The sequence below is a fragment of the Notamacropus eugenii genome, chromosome X (assembly GCF_028372415.1).
Source record: "Notamacropus eugenii isolate mMacEug1 chromosome X, mMacEug1.pri_v2, whole genome shotgun sequence".
Lineage (NCBI taxonomy): Eukaryota > Metazoa > Chordata > Mammalia > Diprotodontia > Macropodidae > Notamacropus > Notamacropus eugenii.
Window position 1 is genome coordinate 52,357,401 of NC_092879.1, and position 23,737 is coordinate 52,381,137.

General features: G+C 49.5%; 2 protein-coding genes across 14 annotated transcripts in view; one reads left to right on the plus strand and one right to left on the minus strand.

Moving 5' to 3' along the window:
• The window catches only part of LOC140515482 (fibrous sheath-interacting protein 2-like), a 100,832-nt gene extending 78,725 nt beyond the window's left edge, over positions 1 to 22,107 (minus strand). For 5 of the 7 annotated variants that reach the window (XM_072626199.1, XM_072626198.1, XM_072626201.1 and 2 more), the window contains exons 1-6: positions 21,738 to 22,107; positions 11,746 to 11,871; positions 6,498 to 6,659; positions 3,597 to 3,686; positions 1,954 to 2,093; positions 1,466 to 1,607 (exon numbers count right to left, since the gene is read on the minus strand). In XM_072626199.1, the coding sequence (XP_072482300.1) occupies positions 1,466 to 1,607; positions 1,954 to 2,093; positions 3,597 to 3,686; positions 6,498 to 6,659; positions 11,746 to 11,871; positions 21,738 to 21,836 (759 nt within the window). In that variant the 5' untranslated portion in view covers positions 21,837 to 22,107. Of the gene's footprint in view, positions 1 to 1,465; positions 1,608 to 1,953; positions 2,094 to 3,596; positions 3,687 to 4,249; positions 5,882 to 6,497; positions 6,660 to 11,745; positions 11,872 to 21,737 lie in introns of those variants that run through there. The other 2 variants (XM_072626200.1, XM_072626202.1) reach the window with 2 other exon arrangements.
• LOC140515491 (uncharacterized) overlaps positions 1 to 23,737 on the plus strand; it is a 497,421-nt gene that overhangs the window by 258,084 nt on the left and 215,600 nt on the right. For 5 of the 7 annotated variants that reach the window (XR_011971047.1, XR_011971045.1, XR_011971049.1 and 2 more), the window contains exon 15: positions 7,022 to 7,108. The gene's annotated coding sequence lies outside the window, so the exon portion shown is untranslated. Of the gene's footprint in view, positions 1 to 184; positions 1,840 to 7,021; positions 7,109 to 8,694; positions 11,865 to 23,737 lie in introns of those variants that run through there. The other 2 variants (XR_011971050.1, XR_011971051.1) reach the window with 2 other exon arrangements.

Consider the following 23,737-nt stretch of genomic DNA (forward strand, 5'->3'; position numbering starts at 1 on the left):
GGAACGGTTTTGCTCTTCCTCATCCAAGAGAGCCTGTGGTCAATGTTCTTTCAATGAGTTGCACAATGCTTTGCACCTACTAAGTGCTTCTTGAGTGCTTTTGTGTTCATTCATTTCATATGTACACTTTAGGAGAAGGGAGGAAAAGTTTCACTTAAAAAAATAACATTGCTCTGCGTTTCAGGGGAGTTGGGAAGATGAGCAGAGCAGAACGACCGTTCTAACCTCAGAAAGCCCCCCGAGGTACATCCATAAAGTACAGACTTGTGCTCAGCCTGAGCTCATTCCTGGACTCCAGTCTTCTCACATGGTAATAAAAGGGCGAAGAGGGAAGAGACAGATGGAGCAATCATGAAGGAACTCCAAAGAGGAGGTCATGAAGCTAAGGGTGCTTGAAAATTCATTCAATCCTGACATTTAATAAATGCCTTCAACGTGCAATAGATTGTGTTAGGCACAGAGGGGAGATACACGGGCAAAGGCGGCATCGTCTCTGCCCTGTAGTCTAGGAGGGAGATAATCCATGTACAAGAATACAAAATTGAAGGTTACAGGAGGTGATCAGAAGGAAAACAATGGCAAGTATCTTCACTTGTATCTGGTCCTATTCCCAGCATCTCTTGCATCTGCCCCATCTCTCTAGGTGCGCTGCCTTTGCCACGGGTGCCTTCAATATCATTTGCTTGGATTAGTGCTTAGTCTCTCTTCCCCCCTTCCAAACCATCCTCCATATTCTTATGCATCCATCTGGCTGTCATTCTGCTTCAAACCCTTCTGGGACTCCTTATGTGCCTGCCAGGCAAAGTTTCAACTTCCAATCCCATCCATCAAGACTCCTCCCCCCACCTTGGCCGTCATCTGGTACCACCCTTTCCTTTTCAGTCTTATCTCACTTGGGACTCCAGACAAAGTGTCCTCTTCACCTTCCCAAGAGCAGGCCTTGTGTTCCCCTGCCTCCAGGCCTGCTCACATTGTCCATTCTAGATGGAGTGCCTTTCCTTGACTGGTTAGCCTTTAAGCCTAACTCCACTGTCGTTTCCTCTGCAAAGTCATTAGTGAGTGATCTTTCCCCTCAGATCTCACATTTATCATGTATTTATATTGTAGTTATCTGTCTCATTCTCCTACTAGATTATAAGCTCCGTAGAGATGGGACAGATTTGACAGGATCATACAGGAACAGGAATATCATAGGATGAGGGCATCTCAGATTCTGTCTAGTCTCTCTCTTTCATTTTACAGGGGAACAAACTGAGGCCCAGGGAGGGGAAATGATTTGCCCAAGTCACACAGGTGGTGAGTAGCAGAAGTATGACTGTATCTAGGTCCTCTGCCTCCAAGAGCCAGTGCTCTTTCCACTGTGACCCACTGCCTTCTTACTTCCTCTTTTCACTCCCTAGGACCTATCACAGTACTCTTATGTGCAGCGTTTGTTGCCTGCCCCATTTTCAGTGTCTCTTCTCACCTCTTCGATCTTCCTCCGAAGACTTAGTTTTCTTCTTGTCTGCTCCCTCTGTCTTTTCTCTTCCTCATTCATCCGGATGAGATGTCGTTCCTCAGCAGAGCGCTCAAGCTTCTCCAGTTCCTTGCTGATCATATCTAAATATCTTTGGGCACAAATACAAATGAGCAAGTAAAGGTCAGCTGGGCACCTAACAGGGCAGCATTTCAGAGTCAACAGTGCTAGCCCTAACCATCTTGTTAATTGACTTCTCTTCCCTAAATGAACAGAAATGTACAAGTAACTCTTACACGGTCCTCTTTCTTGTCCTTTTTTTATATATTCTCATGTTTGAATTTATTGATGATTAATTTCACAATAAAATTTTTTTAAAGAAATGAATATAGAGCAGGTTTCATGACTTTGCTAATACCTTACCAACACCTGTTTGGCTTTTGTTGTTGATGCTGTCCACAGCATGGATCTGAAACACAAGCCAAGGGGAGGCCTACCTGTGCCTTATTAAGCGCTCTTGGTCCTGAACAGACCGTGTGCCGTCTTGTAAGAGCCATTCTCTGAACTGTGCGGCATCTCTGCTGTCTGGGATTTGATTGTGTTCCTGGAGTCTGGTGACTTGTTTTTCAAGCATTTTCTAAAAGGAAATTGAATGATGGGTTAAGAATTTCATGTGTAACATTTATATGTGCCATTTGGGTTGGAGAGAGAAAACTGTACCCCATCTATGGTTAAGAAGTCAATCATACTACATTCTGACTCAAATGACCCAAAAGGATGTACTGTCGGGACACCAAAGCCAAATGTCTCTATCCAAGCAGGTGGCAGAGAAAGACAGGAGAAAGGATAAAAGATTAGGACATTCCCCCACTCTGGGGACACTGCTGTTTATGACCAGCTTCCACACTATGGGGCAGCCCCTTTCATTTTCACCCAGCTTCATTGACCCTAGAAAGGTGACAAGGTGTATGTATGTATGTGTGTATGTGTATGTATGTATATGTGTATATAATATACACATACATGCATACACAGATGCATACACACATATACAAATACAAACAGAAACACATGTACACATACATATATACACAAATACACATATGTACACAAATATACGTATACATACAATATAACAACTAGTCTGGTATGGCTGGAAAGCTAGAAAGGGAGGGCAGTACCAGACCACAGAGGGCTCTCAAGAAGACCTTTAGCGGGGAGCAAGCATGGAACTGCTGAAGGGTTTGAAGCAGAGGAGTGCCATGGTCAGATCTCAGCAAAAAAAGCCATCTTGAAGTAGTGTGAAGGATGGTTCAAAGTGGGGATGGAGTGAAGATGGGAAAACCTGTCAGGAGGCTATTGCAGTGGTACATGTAGGTGCCAATACGGGTTAATACCAGGGTGGTAGCAGTGGAACTAAAATAAAAGATAGATGTGAGAGGTTAACAAAAGGAAAAAGTCAAAAGTTACCCTAAGTTTTCAAATCTAGGAGACTGTGTTAATTGTAGAACAAAGATGAAAGGAAAAGCAGGTTGTAAGAGAAACAAAATCCAAACTCCACGTGGAAGGTGGCAGAATTAGTTGGTGTTTGTCTAACTCAGAGCTTCTTAACCTTTTCCTGGGATCCCTTTGCCAGTCAGCCTGGTAAAAGCTATGGACCCCCTCATAGAATTGCATTTTTTTAAATTCATAAAATACATAGGAGTACAAAGGAGCCAATTTTATTGAAAAATGGTTAGGTAACTGTCTTCAACTGTACTGGAATCCAGTTACAGAATGTGGGGATTTCTAGGAGGAGAGACAAGAAGGCACCTGGAGAGAAAGTTCTGGGACTAAAAAAAGTCAGGGCTGGAGAGACTGGGGAGTGTGCTACAGAGAGGTGATACCTGAAGCCATAAGGGAGAGAGTGTGTGGAGAGAAAAGAGTCAAAGAAAGAGCCTTGGGGAAAACAATGATAACATCACAAAGAGATTGGGCAGAGGAGCAGAGAAGGGATTCCTTGACTACAACCAGGAGAATGAGATACAGAAGTAAACTTCAGCAGCTGAGGCAGATAACTCAAATCCTTTTTCCCCCCAAACTCTCCCAAGTGGAATTTCTTAAAGACACGAGAGAAAATTAATTTAGATCTTTTACTTACTTGTTCTCTTATATAGTTTCTTTCAAAGTCTAATTTGAGGCTTGTTAGATACTGTCGGTATTTATTGAACTCTCTCAAAGTGCATATAACCTAAAGAAGAAAATACAGAAATTGAAAGGTATTATTTCTATAATAGACACTTCCCCCCAAATATAACAGTAACACACTTCAGGGTCAGTGGTGAAGGTAACAGTTTTAGACAGCTGTCTATATTGACAAGCAATTCCTATCCCCACAATAGATGAGTGAATGCCCTTAGCTAATAAGGAACATCTGGTGATGATAACAACCACCACACACACACACACACACACACACACACACACACACACACACACACACACACACACACCCACACCCACACCCACACCCACACCCACACCCACACACACACACACACACACACACACACACACACACACACACACACACACTCTCTCTCTCTCTCTCTCTCTCTCTCTCTCTCTCTTTCTCTCTCTCTCTCTCTCTCTCTCGATGAGTAGATTTGTAAAAATGAAACAAAATACCAATGAGAAACTAAACTCAATGCAAATATACTCTACCAGGTTACATTCTGTTCTGGGAACCTTTTCCTTCTAGATTTTTAAAAGAATCCAGAGACGATTCCTCTGAATAGTGCCAATAATGCTCACATCTATAATCGTGGGAAAGCCCTGCAGTGCAGTTGAAAGAAGATATCCTTGGAGTAACTCATCATTTTGAAATGGACCAAAGAGATCATCTAATCCAACTTCCACCTGAGTGGAAGTCAGAGAACTGGAAGGAGACCTGTGCGCTGCAATAAGAAAAGTAGAAAAGAAACCTGCCGCTAATTAGATCGAATTAGATCAGATCTTGCTTGTAATTGAATTCCTGCTTGAGACCTTCACCAGAAAGCTGCCCAGAGCAGTTTCTGTTTGCTCACCAATCTCAGATGCTGATCAAAGGCACCTGGAGGAGATACGGCATTATTCTATTGGAAGAAAAGGCAAAAAGAAAGCAAGCTTTGTTCAGTGGCTGAGCCTCTAACAGCAAAAAGGCATGTCCTGTTGGCAGTAGGTGAGCCATAAAGGACTGAGGACCCAGCTTCAAATCCTGTGGGCAGCAAGAAGAACTGGGAAGTATTCTGTGGAGAGCATGCTATGGTTGTATTTCTGCTAGTAGCAAATAACAGCTGGTCTCTGTCCTAGAACAGATGAACAGACTTAAGGAATAAAGCTCTACACTTTAGGTTTGCAGAGAATGAAATCTCTTTTGAAAAGGGAGGGATAGCCTCAAGGAGGAATTGGAGAAAAATACGTGAAAGAGGCAGTAGGAAATCCCAACCTGAGTGAGGAAGGTGGTGGAAAAATGTGATCCAGAGAAAGAAATAAAGAAGGATCTTTGAATGTTTGGAGCTAAGTAAATAGGGATGGGATTCTTTCCATGGAAGAGAAGACTGGCCCCTGGCTCCTACATGGCCAGGAGGAAGCCACTTCCTGAGTTCTAAGGTTTAATGATGCTCCTCAGGGGCCACGAGGAGAGAGGCATCCAGTAGTGGTCAGAAGGAGCAACAAATGATGCTTGATGCTGCATCTGGCCTTCTGTTGAGAAGTACTGAGGTGCCTACCTGTTGAGCTGACAGGAATCCTAGGCATGGATCCTGGATGGAACAGGGTTGTCTGGAGAGCTGTCCAAAGTAACTGCTCCCTGTCATCCCTGGTGAGTCTCTGTGGACTGATGGAAGAGTCACCAGGAAGACTATGAAAGACTGGCCAAGAAACTGGATCTTGGGGACCCAGCTGGACTTTTCATCATTGCTATTGACTGAAAGTAGGGATTTCAGAAGAGAAAGGTGGATCTGGGGAGTGAACATCCCACTAAGAAGATGTCAGAGAACAGGGTGTGAATTTTTAGGCCACAATTTAAAATATACCTTACTTAGAAGGAACAAAACGGATAAAAGCAGCGGGCAAGTCATAATGCATATGAAAGAGCTCTATCCAGGTGAAGAACACGAGGAGGAAAGCATGGTAGAACACATTTGGTTTGGGCTCAGTGAAGGGAAAAACAAGTGATGTGTTGTTGTGGTTGTAGCATAAATAAAGGTCATTTAGATCAAAATGGGGAGGGGGTGTTGGTTAGAAGAAAACCCTTGGGAAACCTGGCCCAGAAAGAGTGATTGAAGGGAGGTTTCCAAGCACAGACTGTAAAACCTCTGGTCGGTAATGCTGTAGAAGAATTTTTTGTCAGGTACAAGCTGGACTAGATGGCCTACGAGATCCCATGTGACTTTGAATTCACTGAATTTAGTTCAACAAAATATTGAATAAAATCAAATTGAATCTAACCGCCCCTCAGAATCATGAATCATCTAGCCTCAGCCTGAGTACCTCTGGTGAGGAGAATGAAATGCCTCACAAAGCAGCCCAGTCTGTTTATTCTAGAATGGTTTGAGTTGTTGAGAAAGTGTTTTTTTTTTAAATCAAGCTAACCTCTGTCTTTGGCACTTCTATTGCACTGCTTGGTCTCAATAAAGCTCTCAGGGGCCAAGAAGAATAAGTCTAATTACTCTTTTTGGTAATAGCCCTTCAAATATTTGAAGATGGTGAGTTTTTCCTTTGGTGCTATCTCCCTCCATTACGTGTACTCTTTTCTAGCTTTAAATTGACTGAGATTACAGAAAGACTAATGCCCAAAGAGAAAGGGTAATGTAAGAAACATGAAGTAATCTCAGAGACAATAGGTCAGGATTTGTCTGGTTTCTCTTGACCCAAACATTGGGGCGGGGAGGGGTAATATGTGTAGTCACTCACTAGGTACTTACTACCCAACTGAATAACAGATGAGTGAGCCCTGAGCATCAAGTGTCAACCATGTCAATAAAACATTTATGTGACTAAAAAAAAAGTGACAACCCACTTTGTTATTGCTGGTGATGTGGCCTCCTTTCCTTAATTTCTTCAAGATATCTTTACGCTTGTAGTAGCCACTTAAATGAGGGTCATGTAGGTTTTTGTATCTGGTTTCTAGTAGCCGACCATAAGGATCATTTAGGTTAAAACCATAAGAGGGCTGAAAAAGCTGGAAACAGAGTTAAAAATATTAGTGACAGAAGATTGGTAAAATGGCACTTTGAATTAACAGCATTACTGAAATGACATGCACTGAGAATAAAACATGCAACTGAAAGAACTCGGATCAATGCAGTGAACCAATCATAACTGATGGTAATGCCCATCTTCCACCTCTCAGAAGTGGTGGACTGCAAGTGCAGAAAAAGGCATTCATTTCTGACATCACCATTGTGATTTGTTCTGCATGACTACTTATTTGTTTACAAAGAAGGGATCTACTGGGGGTAAGGGAGAGACAGTGATATTAAAAAAGAAAGAAATGGTTTGAGTAAGAACCCTCTGCTTCTTTTCCCTTCTTTCTCCCCACAGAGCTTCTTTCTCCCGTGTAATCACCATCACCATACACTGAGCACTGACCAAAGAGGGAAATGAGAGAAGGGAGAGAGAACAGGACAGGTAGGTAGCTGTTGCCCTCTTCTTTCCCGTCCTCCACTCTGCCTCACCACTGTGGGAAATGATGAAGGGATACCATTGCTACACCTTCATAATCTGAAAATGAACAAGAACCTAGAGTCCACTGTGGTTCAAGAATACAGCGTCCATGAAAACAGAAAGAATAAAAGCCAAATGCCATTGTTAGGAATCAGAGAGTTACCCTGGAATCTCATCCAGAGCAGGAACCTTCATCCCTTCCTTCAGACCTGCTGCCAGGACATGGGCCAAAGAGTTCACACCAGTACGCAGTGGCCTTCCATGTACTGAAGGACCACTTGTCAACAGTATTTTACATGAATAAAATGCGTGCTGCTTTCTTTTTCTCTCTCTCTCTCCTTCTCTGTCTCTCTCTCCTCTTTTCTGTCTCTTTTCTGCTCTGTTTCTCTGTCTCTCTCCTTCTGTTTCACTCCTCTGTTTCTCTCTCCTTTGTCTCTGTCTCCTCTCTCTCTGTCTCTCTCCCCTTCTATCTCTCACCATATCTGTCTCTGTCTTTTCTCTCCTCTCCTCTTTCCTTCTATGTCTCTTTCCCTTTTCTCTGTCTCCATGTTTGTCTGCTCTCCTTATCTCTCCTCTCTCCTTCCCTCTCTTTCTCTGTCTCCTTCTCTGTTTCTGTCTCTTCTTCCCTCTCTCTGTCTCTTCATCACTGTCTCCTCTGTCTCTCTCTGGTCTCTCCCCTTGTCTCTCTCTGCCTCTCTTTTTCTCTATCCTCTGTCTCTGCCTTTCTTTCCTTTTCTTTCTCCTGTCTCTCCTTCTCTGTCTCCTCCTCTCTGTCCTCTGTCTCCTTCTCTCTCTCATCACTCACCTTTTCTGTCTCTTATATCTGTGTCTCTCATTCTCTCTTTTTCTATCTGTCTCTCTCCTCTGTCTCTCCCTCTCTTTTCCTCTCCTCTCTTTCTCCTGTATCTCCTCTTTCTCCTTCCATCTCTCCTTCTCTCTCTCACATTCTCTGCCTCTCCCTCTCTCTCTTTCCTGCTCTCTGCCTCTCCTCCTGTCTCTCTCCTTCTTTGACTCTGCCTCTCTCCTTCTGTCTCTTCCCTCTCTCCTTCTCTGTCTTTCCATGTCTGTTTGTCTCTTCCTCTCTCTCTCCTCTCTTTCTCCTTCTCTGTCTGTCTCTCCTCTGCCTCTTTCTCTCTTCTTCTCTATCTCTTTCCTTTTCTCTCCCTATCTCTGTCTCCTCTCTCTGTCTCCTTGTCTCTATCTTCTTCTCTATCTCTCTCCTTCTGTCTCTCTTTGTCTCTCTCTCGGTCTCTCTGTGTCTCTATCTCTGTCTCTCTCTCTCACGCACATACCCCTCTAAGGATCAAATCTTCAAGTGAATGCTACCCACATCTGCAGTAAGAACCACAATGTAAATGCCACCATCATTCTGTTCACTTGCTAGGAAAGCTGTGATTCATTTTCTGGCCCCACTTGTAAATCAGCCTATTACCAAATGATGTGGGGTTTTTTCACTAGCAGGATGGTGGTGGCGGTGGGTCACAGAGGGTCCTTGGTGGGGGAAAGACAGAAGGAATGAGGTTTCAGGCTCTTCTCCCTTGCTTGCCCAGCAGCAGCAGCAGCAGCAGCAGCAGTCAGACTGTGGAAGATACAGTAAAGGGGCAGTCCTTGCCTGCCTATCCCACTTTCTGGACACCCTGAAGCTTAGGACCCAGCGATGGCAAGTGCAGAAGCAGCTACCCAGTATCCAAGATAAAAGGAAGGGGGTGGGATAAAATTGAAATTTTTTTAAGCACTTGGCTTTGGTTTTAGATTTCCTTAGTTGGGTTTTTAGTCCCCTGGTCGGCAACAGCCCCCAATTCACTACCAAACTTTCAGTGAAAATAAAAGAGGGGACATAATTGAGGACTATAGTCCAATTCACAAGTAAGAACTGATATAAATTGCAAGTCACTCTGGGAAGGATAACAATAATAAATGCAGCAATTTGCTGACAGATCTCTCCTTTACTTAGTTCAAAACACTGGTTGTGACAAGGCTATATTTTGTCTTAAGACTAATGACAGACATATTTAGTGAACTAATGTCCTGTCAATATGGTGCAGCTATTGCCAGATCCATCAGATTAGGATCACAGGCTATATGGCAGTTGTCAACTGAAATAATTTGTTTCCTTGAACTGAGTGAGGTCTCCTTACTTTATTACTGTCATTATTGCCTGACACTCCTGGCTTTCAATTCTAATAACTCACATTTCTTTTTTTTTTAATTTTATTTTAGACTCCAACACCAGAACACAAATACAGAATACAGAAAGATCCAAAAATATATTATAAGCTTAAATATAACTCACATTTCTAAAGCACTTTAAAGTTTACAAAGCACTTTTCCCACAGTAATCCTGTACAACAGGTACTGCATTATTATCTTCTTGTATTATACTGTAATATCATTCCATTACTGTATTACTCTTACTGCATTACTATCATTTTACAGATGTAGGTAATGAGACTCAGGATAACTGGCTTACTCAGGGTTATATAGAAAATATCTGAACTGGAATTTGAACCCAGGTCTTTGGACATCAAGTTTAGTACACTTTCCCATTAGCCAAGCTACTTCTTAAATCCTCGTCAGCCACATGCTAGTTTGAGGCAACTGAGGACTCTTCATGTTTTGTTCAATTGTAAGTTTCATTGTAATAGATCTTAAATCGAGACCTCTTGTCATGCTGCCATTTTCCTACCATCATGAACAGCCAATGTCGGATCCTTTTTTGTTCCCTGACAGTAATTATGAAGATCAAATGAGATAATATACGCATAAAGTGTTCTATCTGCTAAATACCCTGGGAAGACCCTAGGCAAATCATGATCTAAATGTAAATTAAGGGCCACAGTGTAGGCCAGTGGGAAGAACTTTGGCTGAACATCAGAGTCCTTTGTTCCTAATTTGAGTTCTTTCACTATGACCTCAGGACTCATTAAGAGCCAGAAAGCATAGTGGAAAGAATGTTGGATTTGGGGGTCAAATGTAGGTTCAGGTCCTAGTTCAGATGCCTACTAACTGTGATACCAAGAAAGTTACCTCATTCCCTGAGCCTGAAAAACTGAGATAATAATCCTTGAACTCTTTACCTTACAAGTTTATTGGGGAAAAAGTGCTTTGTAAACTCTAAAATGCTAGAGAAACGATGGTTACTATTTAGTCCAATCCCTTCCTTTTATAGGCAAGGAAATTGAGGCTCAGAGAAGTTAAATGATTTGTCTGAGGTCACAGAGTTAGCAAGTAGGAAGTCTGGACAGAAAAACTAGTATTTCTCTGATAAATAATAGCTAACAAAGATGCAAGGGCTCACAAAGCACTAGATGAACATTCTCTTGGTTGATCCTTACACCATTCCTATGAAGCAGATGCTGGGGGGGGGGGGCAGTACCCTTTAGTCCTCAGTGACTAAAGTGAGCAGCTTGCAACTGTCTACTGACAGGCAGCCTTTGCAGTTAGGAAGCTGGGAAAGGCTGCTCTTGACTAAGTGGTTCTGTTGATGCAGATGGAGGCTGGTTGCCTGGAGACCATCAGAACTTTGAGGCTGAGTTCTGGGCACTGGGCAGTTAACCTCATAGAAAGGATATGGGTGCTGAGCATTAGGTGGGATGGGAGAGCTCTGCTCGGTCACGTGACCACAACTTGTGGATTAAGAGTCTTTTTTTGACTGGGAGGAAGGTGGTCTTGCTCACTTTATTACAGTCATCATTGCCTGACGCTCTTGACTTTCAATTCTAATAACTCATATTTCTTTTTTTAAATTTTATTTTAGACTCCAACACCAGAACACAAATACAGAATATAGAAAAGAACCAAAAATGTATTATAAACTTAAATATAACTCACATTTCTAAAGCACTTTAAAGTTTACAAAGCACTTTCCCCACAGTAATTGCACTATTACCTTATTGCATTATATCGTCATATTATTCTTTTCTACTCTAACTTTAGGATGGGCCTGAGGAAGATAAGATCAGGGTGTCGGGATGCCCTGGGGCTGAGAGGTGAAGGACAGAGGTTTTGTATGAACATTCTAAGTCTGCCTAGGGTATTTAGCAGTGTTAGATAGTTGTGTGCCTGCCTACTTGCTCTGTTTATTAAGGGTTACAAAGTGCTTTATCTCATTTGAATCTCAGGACATTCCTGAGGAGGAATGCTATCACTCCCTCTGTTTTACAGACAGAGAAACTGAAGTTCAGAGAGTAACTTGTCCAAGGTCACAAAATTATTAAGTATTTGAGGTAGGACTCAAATTCTGGTCTTTCTTACCTGAAAGAAGAAAAGATTTTCTCGTAATACCTAAATTAAATAATCAGATCTGAAGAAATAAAGCATCAATTGTATCTGATTCTTTGAATTACATGAGTTTACCGGAGGCTTTACTGGAAATAGAGTTTAAGTAGTTTTCCTAAAATTCCAAAGAAACCAAGGAGGGTTGAGAACCTACACTTCCTATCCCATGGTTTGATATTCCCCCCAACTACCACACCTGATTTTACTTTACGGCTCGTGCTAGGTGGCACAGTCAGTAAGCGGGGATCTCATGACTGGCACATCATCTCTGGACTGGGTTTGGGAAAGTGCCTGTTTACCATTATTTATAGAAATGATTTTACCTTTTCATTTAAATTTGTCGTGTAGAATAAAGTATTACTTCCTGGGATCAGAGGCAGCTTGACGCCAAGAGGCAGATCCAGCAGTTGAGCAGCTCCTACTCCTTGAAACTGCATTTTGTGGGGGACCTGTCGGAAAAGAATAGTCTTAGTGGATGGTTTGTAGAAGAAATGAAACATTTGGCACTTCAGTGAGCTCCCAGTTCTGAATGCATCATGGTATCAGGGGGCATACGTACAATCAAGTCTTAGGAAGCGAGCAGAAAGGGCATCGAGTACAACCTCCATTCCGTGTAGGAATCCCTTTTACTGTGTGTAGGGGGGGGAGTACAGCCTGTGCTCGTTAGAGGACATCCAGGCCAACCTCCCACCAAGAACAGCAACACCTCATATAGCATTAGTGGGGTGGGAGGGATCATCTGGCTTTCATTTGGTTACTCTCTGGACCTGTCCCCTGGTGAGGGGCTTCCCTTCACAGCATCCTTGATGGGTATATGTCATCCCCACCATTTCTCCAACACCAGGAGGTTCACTACTTATGGGAGGCAGCCCATTCTAACTGCTCATCTTAAGTTTTCAAAAGAGAGTATCAGATGCAGCTGGCCTGGCTGGGGCAAGGGGAGCAGCCTCTCAAACCAAGGCCCTGGAAGTGCTCATGGTATGAGCAGGGGAGTCCTAGCCTCAGACTGCAGCTACATCTTCTGTCCCTTCTACACTCATTACAGGCCTCTACAGTCAAACAGTACTAGAATGCTGCCAAATAACTAGAAATGGTCGTTTTAACTTAGTTATATTAGCAGGAGATTGGGTGCTAAGGGAGGTGTCATTTTCTCTGGTCTACTTCAATATATTTCGGTAGGGTCTGATTACTGCCTAGGATGAAAAATCTCCTAACTACACTTCTGGTCACATCCCTAATTGAACATGTTCAGTCTTGTTCTGTGGGCCATACTGGCCATGGGGTTTTCTTGGAGTGGTTCACCATTTCCTTCTCCAGTGGATTAAGACAAGCAGGTTAAGTGATTTTCCCCAGATCACACAGCTAATAAGTGTCTGAGGGTGGATCTGCACTCAGGTTTTCCTGACTTCACTGAGCCACCTAGCTGCCTCCTGTAGAACATGACACTTTTCTATAAAGGGAAGGGGCAATGAGACATATAGCTCACACAAAGAATTATAATCTAAGATTGAAAGACTGAGGCTTTGCTGGTTTTCCCTTTGGTGGCTATAATTTTATTTCCCCTTTCTTTGTGGGTGTGAACATGTTAGTCCATCTGTCAGCATCCCCCACTCAAGTGGGACTGCCTGGGCAGGCTGGGCCAGGCTACTTGTGGACAGTCCAACTTGTTCAGAAGTTTGGGCTTACAATGAGTTGGAATCTGACTCTGCCACTTTTACCCATTTTCCCCAGTTCTGTCCTCTAGGGTCAAGTTGGCAGCCCTGCAGACATCTGAGGACAGGAATCATTTGTTCCACTTAAAACTGTTTCCTTTCTCTAGGCTAAACACCCCCAGCTCCTTCAACCTAGCTTTGTCTGCCAGGGTTTCCAGCCTAGTTTAAGCTATACTTATAGGATGGGTATCCTCTACCAGATTCCTGAAAATCTCCAGTAATGTGGGGACCTACTATTTCATTTTTAGACAGTTCTGATTGTGCGCTACATGCCTCTTTCACAGTAGGGGTTCCACATTATGGGAATGTAGGAATTAGAACTGGAAAGGATCTCACAGATCACCTAGTTTATACCCTTCATTTTATAGATGAAGAGACAATTTAGAGGTATGGGGAGAGACTGAGGGCAGACCTTGGACCAATGGGCAGAAGATATCAACTCAGTGTATGGGAAAATTCCTTAACTATGAGAGCGGTCCAATACTGGGCCGCACGGGGAGGGGAGGTCCTCTGGCCGAGGCAGAATGACAACTTGGACTGCTTGAGAGAGAATTCTTGCTCACTTAATGGATTGGGCTAAATGGGCCATGAAGAGCCTTCCAGTTCTAAGATACTTGGTCTCAAAATAATGAAGTGACTTGGGAGCTTAGTAGGACTTAGAACTTGAAAGTACCTCAGAGAGACAAATTGAGGCCTAAGTCCCTGCAGAGATCAACAGTCCCAGAGAGGTTAAAAGGGACATCAGAAGCAATCAAGTTCAATCCCCTGATTTTACAGGTAAAGAAACTGAGTCCCAGGGAGGGAAAATAACCCACCCATGATTACACAGCTACTAACTGGGCAGATCTGAACTCAGGACCTCTGACTCCAACTCCAAATCTCTATAGATGCTGTAGCACCACCAGAATGGGGGGGAGGGGGTGATCCTGACCTTCCCTCAGTCTCCTCACCTCTTCCCTTCAGGCCATTCCTGCCACTCCTTTTTACTGGCCCACTCACACCACTAAAATGGCTATGGAGCCCAGGGGACCACGAGTGGGGCCCAAGGCAGTTCAGAGTGAGGTTAGACAGTGGCTAAGGCCCTGAGCATATGGCTCCCTGGGTTTGGGTAAGCCTTTGGACCAGGGCTGGGGACTTTCAGGATTTGGGTGGGAGCCTTCCAGGTTAGGAGGGGTGCTTTGGAGGTTTGGGGGCAAGGCCTTCAAGGTTTGGGGACCCCTCATGCTTTGGGGCAGGACCTTAAAGCTTGAGGCAAGGTCCTGGGGCCCAAGGCAGGACCTTAGAGATTTGGGGTGGGGCCGTGGAGTTTGGGACAGGGCCTGGAGGAGGGCCCTTGGGATTGGGGGAATCCCTGGGGCTTTAGGGCATGGTCCTAGGGCCACAGGTGTGACTCCAGGTGTTTTGAATAGTGCCTTCAAGGTTTGGGGAGCAGGGTACTTGGAGTTTGGGGGGGCATAGGTTTTGGGGAAGATCTTCAGCATTTGGGGGTGGACTCTCATATTGGAGACCTCAGTTTGGGCTTTGGGGCAGAGCTTCAAGGTTTGGGGCAGATCTTCAGGGTTTGGGGGTGGCCCCTCAGACTGAGCTTTGAGGCAGAGCTTTGAGTTGTGGGGAGGGCCCATGAGGTTTTGGGGCAGCCCCTCAGTTTTGGGGGACCTCAGTTTGGGCTATGGGGCATAGCTTTGAGTTTTGGAGAGGGCCTGCGCAGTTTGGGAGGGCCTGTGGGACTTGGGGGCAGCCCCTCAAGTTTAGGGGCCTCAGGTTGGGCTTTGGGGCAGAGTTTTGAGATTTTGAGTGGGCCCATGAGGTTTGGGGGAAGCCCCTCAGGTTGGGGGGGATCTCAGTTTGGGCTTTGGGCAGAGCTTTGAGGTTTGGGGAGAACCCATGGGGTTTGGGGGCAGCCCCTCAGGTTGGGGGGGATCTCAGTTTGGGCTTTGGGCAGAGCTTTGAGGTTTGGGGAGAACCCATGGGGTTTGGGGGCAGCCCCTCAGGTTGGGGGGGATCTCAGTTTGGGCTTTGAGGCAGAGCTTTGAGTTTTGGGAAGGGTCTGTGGGGTTTGGGGAGGGCCTGTAGGGCTTGGGGGCAGCTCCTCAGGTTGGAGGGACCTCAGTTGGGCTTTGGGGCAGAGTTTTGCGTTTTGAGGAGGGCCTGTGGGTTTTCGGGGGGGCCCCTCAGTTTGGGCACTTGGGCAGCGCTTTCAGGTTTAGGGAGGGCCTATGGGGTATATGGGTGGCCCCTCTGGTTAGGGGGGGGTCTCAGGTTGGGCTTTGGGGCAGAGTCTTGAGATTTAGGGCAGACCTCTGTGGTTTGAGGGCCTCAGGTTGGGCTTTGGGATGCAGCCTCAAGGTTTGGGGAGGGTCCATGGGGTTTCAGGGAAGCCCCTCACATTGGAGGGATCTCAGGTTGGGCTTTGGGACAGAGCTTAGATGTTTGGGGAGGGTCTGTGGGGTATGGGAGTGGCCCCACCAGTTGGGGGGCCTCAGGTTTGGCTTTGTAGCAGAGCTTTCAGGTTTAGGGAGTATATTTGGGGTTTGGAGGCAGGGCGTGAGGTTGGGCTTCGAGGTCTGGGGAGGTCCCGTGGGGTTTGGGAGCAGCCCTTCAGGTTGGGGGAGTCTCAGGTTGGGCTTTGGGGCAGAACCTTGATGTTAGGGGAGGGTTCGTATGGTTTGAGGGCAGACCCTTAGGTTGGGGGGGCATCAGGTTGGACTTTGTGGCAGAGCTTTGAGTTTTGTGGAAGGACTGTGGGGTTTCAGAGTGGCCTCTCAGGTTGGGCTTAGAGGAGGGGCCTCAAGGTTTGTGGAGGGCCTGTGAGATTTGGGGGCAGCCCATCAGGTTGGGCTTTAGGGCAGAGCTTTGAGATTTGGGGTGGGCCTGTGCAGTTGGGGGCAGCACCTCTGGTTGGAGGGGCCTCAGGCTGGGCTTTGGGGTGGAGCCTCAAGGTTTGGAGAGGGCCCATGGGGTCTGGGGGAAGCCCCTCAGGTTTGGGGTAGTGTCAGATTGGGCTTTGGGCAGAGCTTTGAAGTTTGGGGAGGGCCTATAGGGTTTGGCGGCAGCCCCTCAGGTTGAGGGGACCTCTGATTGAGCATTAGGGCAGAGCTTTGAGGTTGGGGGAGGGCCTGTGGGGTATGGGGGTGGCCTCTCAGGTTGGGGGGGATTTTAGGTTATACTTTGTGGCAGAGTTTTGAGGTTTGGGGATGGCCCATGGTGTTTGGGGGCAGCCCTTCATTTTGGGGGGCTCAGGTTGGGCTTTGGGGAAGAGCCTCAAGATTTCAGGAGGGTCTGTGGGGTTTGGGGGCAGCCCCACGGTTTGGGGACCTCAAGTTGGGCTTTGCAGCAGAGCCTTAAGATTTGGGGGGGAGTTGGGTTTATGGGTGGCCTCTCAGGTTGGGGGACCTCCAGTTGGGCTTTGGGGCAGACCTTCAAGGTTTGGGGGGAACCATGCATTTTGGGGGCAGCCTCTAGGGTTGGGTGGGCCTCAGGCTGGGCTTTGAGTCAGAGCTTTGACATTTGGGGCAGATCTTCAGGGGTCTGGGGGTGGCCCCTCAGGTTGAGGGGCCTCAGGTTGGGCTTTGGGCAGAGCTTTGAAGTTTGCATAGAGCCTATACGGTTTAGGGGCAGTCCCTCAGGTTAGGGGGACCTCTGGTTGGGCATTAGGGCAGAGCTTTGAGTTTGGGGAAGGGACTGTGGGGTATGAGGGTGGTTGCTCAGGTTGGGGGAGTCTTAGGTTGCGCTTTGTGGCAGAGCTTTGAGGTTTGGGGACAGCCCTTCAGGTTGTGGGGTCTCAGGTTGGGCTCTGGGGCAGAGCCTTGATGTTAGGGGAGGGTTCATATGATTTGAGGGCAGCCCCTTAGGTTGGGGGAGCATCAGTTTGGGCTTTGGGGCAGAGCTTTTAGGTTTGGGGAGAGCCTGTACGGTCTAGGGGCAGCCCCTCAGGTTGGGGGGGCCTCAGGTTGGACTTTGTGGCAGAGCTTTGAGTTTTGGGGAGGGCCTGCGGGGTTTGTGAGTAGCCCCTCAGGTTGGGCTTTGAGGCAGAGCTTTGAGTTTTGCGAAGGGTCTGTGGGGTTTGGGGAGGGCCTGTAGGATTTGGGGGCAGCTCTCAGGTTGGGGGGGCCTCAGGTTGGACTTTGTGGCAGAGCTTTGAGTTTTGTGGAGGGCCTGTGGGGTTTGAGGGTGGCCTCTCAGGTTGGGCTTTGAGGAGGGGCCTCGAGATTTGGGGAGGGCCTGTGGGGTTTGGGGGCAGCCCCTCAGGTTAGAGGGGATCTCATTTTGGGCTTTGGGCAGAGCTTTGAGGTTTGGGGAGAACCCACGGGGTTTGGGGGCAGCCCCTCAGGTTGGAGAGCTCTCAGTTTGAGCTTTGGGGTAGAGCCTTGAGGTTTGGAGAGGGCCTGTGGGGTTTCGGGGAAGTCTCTCACATTGGAGGGGTCTCAGGTTGGGCTTTGTAGCAGGGCTTTGAGGTTTAGGGAGTATCTTTGGGGTTTTGAGGGAGGGCCTGAAGTTGGGCTTTGACATTTGGGGAGGTCCCATGGGGTTTGGGGGAAGCCCTTCAGGTGGGGGGGGGTCTCAGGTTGGGCTTTGAGGTAGAGTCTTGATGTTTGAGGAGGATTCGTGTGCTTTGAGTCCAGCCCCTTAGGTTGGGAGGGGGCTAAGTGTGGGGTTTGGGGCAGAGTTTTGTTTTGGTTAGGACCTGTGGGGTTTGGGTACGGCCCCTAAGATTGGGGAGACCTCAGGGTGGGCATTGGGGCAGAGCTTAGGTGATTGAGGAGGTCAGTAGGGTTTGGGGGCAGCCCCTCAAGTTGGGGGGCCTCAGGTTGGACTTTGGGGTAGAACTTTGAGGTATGGGCAGGGCCTGTGGGGTATGGGGGTGGCCCTACTGGTTGGGGGGGTGTCATGTTGGCCTTTGTGGCAGTTTTGAGTTTTGTGGAGGGCTTGTGGTTTGAGGGTGGCCTCTCAGGTTGGGCTTTGAGGAGGGGCCTGGAGGTTTGGGGAGGGCTAGTGGGGTTTGGGGGCAGCCCTTCAGGTTGGGGGGATCTCAGTTTGGGCTTTGGGGCAGAGCTTTGAGTTTTGATTAGGGCCTGTGGAGTTTGGGGGCAGCCCAACTGGTCTGGAATATCAAGTTGGGCTTTGGGGCACAGCCTTGAGATTTGGGGGGGTTTCTGGGTGGGCCTTCAAGGTGGGGGAACCTCTGGTTGGGCTTTGGGACAGAGCTTCGACATTTGGGGCAGACCTTCAGGGGAATGGGGGGGGTGGCCCCTGAGGTTCGGGGACCTGAGGTTGGGCTCTGGGGCAGAACTTTGAGGTCTGAGGAGGGCCCTTGAGCTTTGGGTGTGGCTCCTCAGGTTGGGGGGACATCAGGTTGGGCTTTGGGGCAGAGCTTTGAGGTTTGGGGAGGGTCCATGGTTTGGGGGCAGCCCTTCAGGTTGGGCTTTGGGGCAGATCCTTGAAGTTTGGGGAAGGTCTGTCAGGTTTGGGGGCAGCTCCTCAGGTTGGGCTTTGGGGCAGAACTTCGACATTTGGGGCAGACCTTCAGGGGTCTTGGGGTGGCCCCTCAGGTTGGGGGACATCAGGTTGGGCTTTGGGGCAGAACTTTGAGGTCTGGGGAGAAACCCATGGGGTTTGGGTTTTTAAGGCAGAGCCCCTCAGGCTGGGTTTTAAGGCAGAGCTTTGAGATTTGGGGCAGATCTTCAGGGATTTGGGGGTGGCCCCTCAGGTTGGGGGACATCAGGTTGGGCTTTGGGGCAGAACTTTGAGGTCTGGGGAGAAACCCATGGGGTTTGGGTTTTTAAGGCAGAGCCCCTCAGGCTGCGTTTTAAGGCAGAGCTTCGAGGTGTGGGGCAGACTTTCCGGGTTTGGAGGTGGCCCCTGACGTTGAGCTTTGTGGCAGAACTTTGAGGTTTCTGGAGGGCCTGTGGGGTATAGGGCTGCCCCTCAGGTTGGGCTTTGATCTGGAGCCTTGAGGTTTGGGGAGGGCCCATGCAGTGTTGAGGCGGTCCCTCAGGTTGGGCTTTGGGGCAGAGCTTTGAGTTTAGCGGAGAGTCTATGGGGTTTGGGGGAAGCCCCTCTGGTTGGGGGGGGGGTCTCAGGTTGGGCTTTGGGGTGGAGCCTCGAGGTTTGCAGAGGGCCCATGGGTTTTGGGGGAAGCCTCTGTGGGTGGGTGGGCCTCAGGTTGGGCTTTGGGGCAGAGCTTTGAGTTTTGGGGAGGGCTCATGGAGTTTGGGGGCGGTCTCTCACATTGGAGGGAACTCAGATTGGGCATTGGGGCACAGGTTTGAAGGTTGGGGAAGGTCCATGGTATTTGGGGGGCCTCTCTGGTTGAGGGGGCCTCAGGTTGGACTTTGGGGTAGAACTTTGAGGTTTGAGGAGGGTCTGCGGGGTTTGGGGGCAGTTCCTCAGGTTGGGCTTTGGGGCAGAGCTTTGAGATTTGGGGTGGGCCTATGGAGTTTGGGGGCAGCTCCTCTGGTTGTGGAGGGCCTCAGCTTGGACTTTGGGGAAGAGCCTTGAGATCTGGGGCAGACCTTTGAGGGTTGGGGGTGGCCCCTAAGGTTGGGGGGCCTCAGGTTGGGCTTTGGGGCAGAGCCTCGAGGTTTGGGGAAGGCCTGTGGAGGTTGGGGGCAGTCCCTCAGATTGGGGGGAACTCAGATTGGGCATTGGGGCAGAGGTTTGAAGAGGGCCTGTGGGGTATGAGGGTGGCCCCTCAGGTTGGGGAAGCCTCAGGTTGGGCTTTGGGGCAGAATTTTGAGGGTTGGGGAAGGCCCATGGTGTTTCGGGGGGCTTCTCTGGTTGAGGGGGCCTCAGGTTGGACTTTGGGGTAGAACTTTGAGGCTTGAGGAGGGCCTGTGGGGTTTGGGGGTACCTGCTCTAGTTGGGGGGGGCCTCAGGCTGGGCTTTGGGGCAGAGCCTTGAGGTTTGGGGAGGGCCTGTGGGGTTTGGGGGTAGCCCATCAATTTGGGGGGATCTCAGGTTGAGCTTTGGGGCAGAGCTTTGAGATTTGGGGTGGGCCTGTGGAGGTTGGGGGCAGACCCTCTGGTTGGGGGGGCCTCAGGGTGGGCTATGGGGCAGAGCTTTGAGGCTTGGGGAGGGCTTGTGGTGTTTTGGGGTGGCCCCACAGGTTGGGCTTTGGGGCAGATCTTTGAGGTTTGGGGAGGGCCCTTGGAGTTTGGGGGTAGCCCCTCAGGTTGAGGGACCCCAGGTTGAGATTTGGAGCAGAGCTTTGAGATTTGGGATGGGCCTGTGGAGTTTGGGGGCAGCCCCTCTGGTTGGAGGGAACTCAGGTTGGGCTTTGGGGTGGAGCCTCAAGGTTTGGAGAGGGCCCATGGGGTCTGGGGGAAGCCTCTCAGGTTTGGAGTGGTCTCAGGTTGGGCTTTGGGGCAGTGTTGAGATTTATGGCAGACTTTCAGGGTTTAGCGGTGGCTTCTCAGGTTGGGGGGGCCTCAGGTTGGGCTTTGGGTGGAGCCTCAAGGATTGGGGAGGGTCTGTGCTGTTTGGGGGCAGTCCCTCAGGTTGGAGGGACCTCAGGTTGGGCTTTGGGGCAGAGATTTGAGTTTTGGGGAGGCCCTGTGAAGTTTGGGGGCTGTCCCTCAAGTTTGGGGTACTCAAGTTGAGCTTTGGGGCAGATCTTTGAGGTTTGGGGAAGGCCTGTGGGGTTTGGGAGCAGCCCCTCTGGTTGGGGGGACCTCAGATTTGGCTTTGGGACAGAGATTTCAGATTTGGGTTGGGCCTGTGGAGTTTGGGGGCAGCCCCTCTGGTTGGGGGGGCCTTAGATTTGGCTTTGAGGTGGAACCTCAAGTTTTGGAGAGGGCCTGTGGGGTTTCCAGGAGTCCCCTCTTGTTGGAGGGGGTCTCAAGTTGGGCTTTGGGCAGATCTTTGAGGTTTGGGGAGGGCCAGTAGGGTTTGGGGGCAGCCCCTCAGGTTGGGGGGACCTCAGGTTGGGTTTTGGGGCAGAGTTTAGATGTTTGGTAAGGGCCTGTGGGGTATGGGAGTGGCCCTCCTGGTTGGGGGGGGCATCCGGTTGGGCTTTGGGGCAGAGATTTGAGTTTTGGTGGAGGCCCTTGGAGTTTGGGGGCTGCCCCTCAAGTTGGGGGTCCTCAGGTTGAGCTTTGGGGCAGAGCTTTGAGGTTTGGGGAAGACTTGTGGGGTTTGGGGGCAGCCCCTCCAGTTGGGGGAACCTCGGGTTGGGCCTTGGGGCAGAGGTTTGAGGTTTCTGGAGGGCCTGTGGGGTATGGAGGTGGCTCCTTAACTTGGGGGCCCTCAGGTTGGGCTTTCGGGCGGAGCCTCGAGCTGTGGGCGGGGCACCCCAGGGGGCGGCTCAGGTTGGGCTTGGGGGCGGAGCCTCGAGCTGTGGGCGGGGCACCCCAGGGGGCGGCTCAGGTTGGGCTTGGGGGCGGAGCCTCGAGCTGTGGGCGGGGCACCCCAGGGGGCGGCTCGGGTTGGGCTTGGGGGCGGAGCCTCGAGCTGTGGGCGGGGCACCCCAGGGGGCGGCTCAGGTTGGGCTTGGGGGCGGAGCCTCGAGCTGTGGGCGGGGCACCCCAGGGGGCGGCTCAGGTTGGGCTTGGGGGCGGAGCCTCGAGCTGTGGGCGGGCCCCGCGGGTTCTGGGGCGGGCGCTCACCTGGCCGCACGGCTGGCTGTCCCCCGCCAGGTGGCTGGCGGCAGTCTTGGTGGCGGCGGCATCCGCAGCCTTCTTGCAGGCGCCCAGGTAGAACTCCATGGCTCCCTAGGGCGGGATCTGGGGCGGGCGCAGTGTCCCCGCCTCCGTGGCCGCCTTTTCCGCCACTCTCCGGACCTCGGCCGCCCCCTGGTGCTCCTTCCCTGGCGCCCAGGTCGCTCCGTCTCCTCGCCGCTCCCTCCCCTCCCTGAGACCGGACTTCAAAGCCGGCTCGCTGCCTTGACAACCGTTCTTAATCCGGACGAGAGTTCCAGACACACACGTTGCCTGGCAGCGAGGAAGCAGCCCCTCCCCTCAAGCTCAATGGGGAGAGTCCGCGTACGTACGTACGTGGGTACGTGGGGGGGAGGGGCGGGGAAGGCTGAGGCCAGATGAGGAGGAAGGCGGGGGGGGCGGGGAAAAAAACGAAGGGTTGGGACTGGTGGGTGTCAGGAATTGGGAGGGGTTCCCTTAGGGGGCCAGTGCAAAAACTCATGTGCTTGTTCTAAGCAAGACCCCCCTTCTGAACAATACAAAGCCAAAGTCATCCAGCGCCTGGACCAGTTGCCCTTGTTTCCCAAGGGGTCAGAAGGTTTGGATGGGGAACCCCCCCCAGACGAACCCCTGCTGGTCTCCCGGATCCCAAGCGTCCTCCCTCAGACCAGAAGGAAGAAAGGGCCCTGGGAGGCTGCCAGAGGTTCACGGGCTCTTCGCTCTAGGGCTGCGAGGCAGAGGCTGCCCTCCGGCCCAGCCCCCTCATTCTGCAGAAACAGAGGTGAAGGGGCGGTGCAGGAGAGTTTGGTGTGTTCTTTACAACCGTGGGCCTTAGGCTTTGGGCACTTGGGTGTCTCTCAAGGAACTTCATCCGGCCCAGCTGTTTTTAGTTACTTCTTTTGTGTTGATAAGCATTGGTTTCTGAAATAGTTCTAACTTCCAAGTGAGTGTCTGATACTGTCCTCCGAAGCCATCATCCTTTTTAAGAATGTCATTTATTCTTAGCTCTTTGACCCTGAGCAAGTGAGTCACTTCAACCTGTGTGCCTCCGTTTCCTCCTCTGTCAAATGAGCTGGAGAAGGAAATGGCAAACCAGCAGCTCTGAAAAAAACCCCAAATGCTGCCAAGAACCGTAGGACACAACTGTAAAACACCAGCACCAACAACTCATTTTCAGAAAAATGCATTTCTGGGTATCCCAAAGCACCAGAAATCCTTACCATGGAGAGGTTGTTGTCCTGTCCGATCCTACTGGTCACTCCAGGGAATCAACGTAGTGTAGAAGTGAGCCTGGGATCTCAAAGGGATGCTAGTAGAGCCCAAGATCTTCTAGGCCTGAGTGGGGTACACATATACTCTTTTGAGGGGAGGTTTCGGGTTTCTTTCAAAGTAAAAGGATAATTATTGGAACCTCCAAAGAGAGAGAGGATTAGGAAATAATACTTGTACACCGCCCCCCCCCCCCAGGGGTGTGTGGGATTCTTGATGAGCCATTAGAAGGCAATTAGAGAGATCTGAGACCAACTAGAGGTCATAGGACATGTCATGGGGACTCAGCAGGGGGTGGATCCAGAAACTCGTAGAGGGAGATGTTCAAGCCTTGGGGAGTCAGGAGGGGGAAATTTTAGATTCCTGAATAGAACAAGGACATGGAGATTGTAGTTGTTCGTTGGGGAGAGACTTGTGGGGAACGGCTATGAGATTCTTGGGGAGTTCATAGAGGACAAGGCGAGGATATAGCGGTTCTAGGTGCTCAGTAGAAGGGCAGATGCAGAGACTCCTTGGGGAGAGACTGTGGAGTTCTTGGGGAATCAAGAGGGAGGAGTTACAGAGACCCTTATAGAGGGGTAAATATAGGGGCCTGCAGGTACTCAGTAGGGAGGTTGAAGCAGACTCCTGGGAGAGGTTTTGGGGTATCTTGGGGAGTCAGAAGGGGAGAAATACAGAGACCCTTGAACAGGAAGAAGATA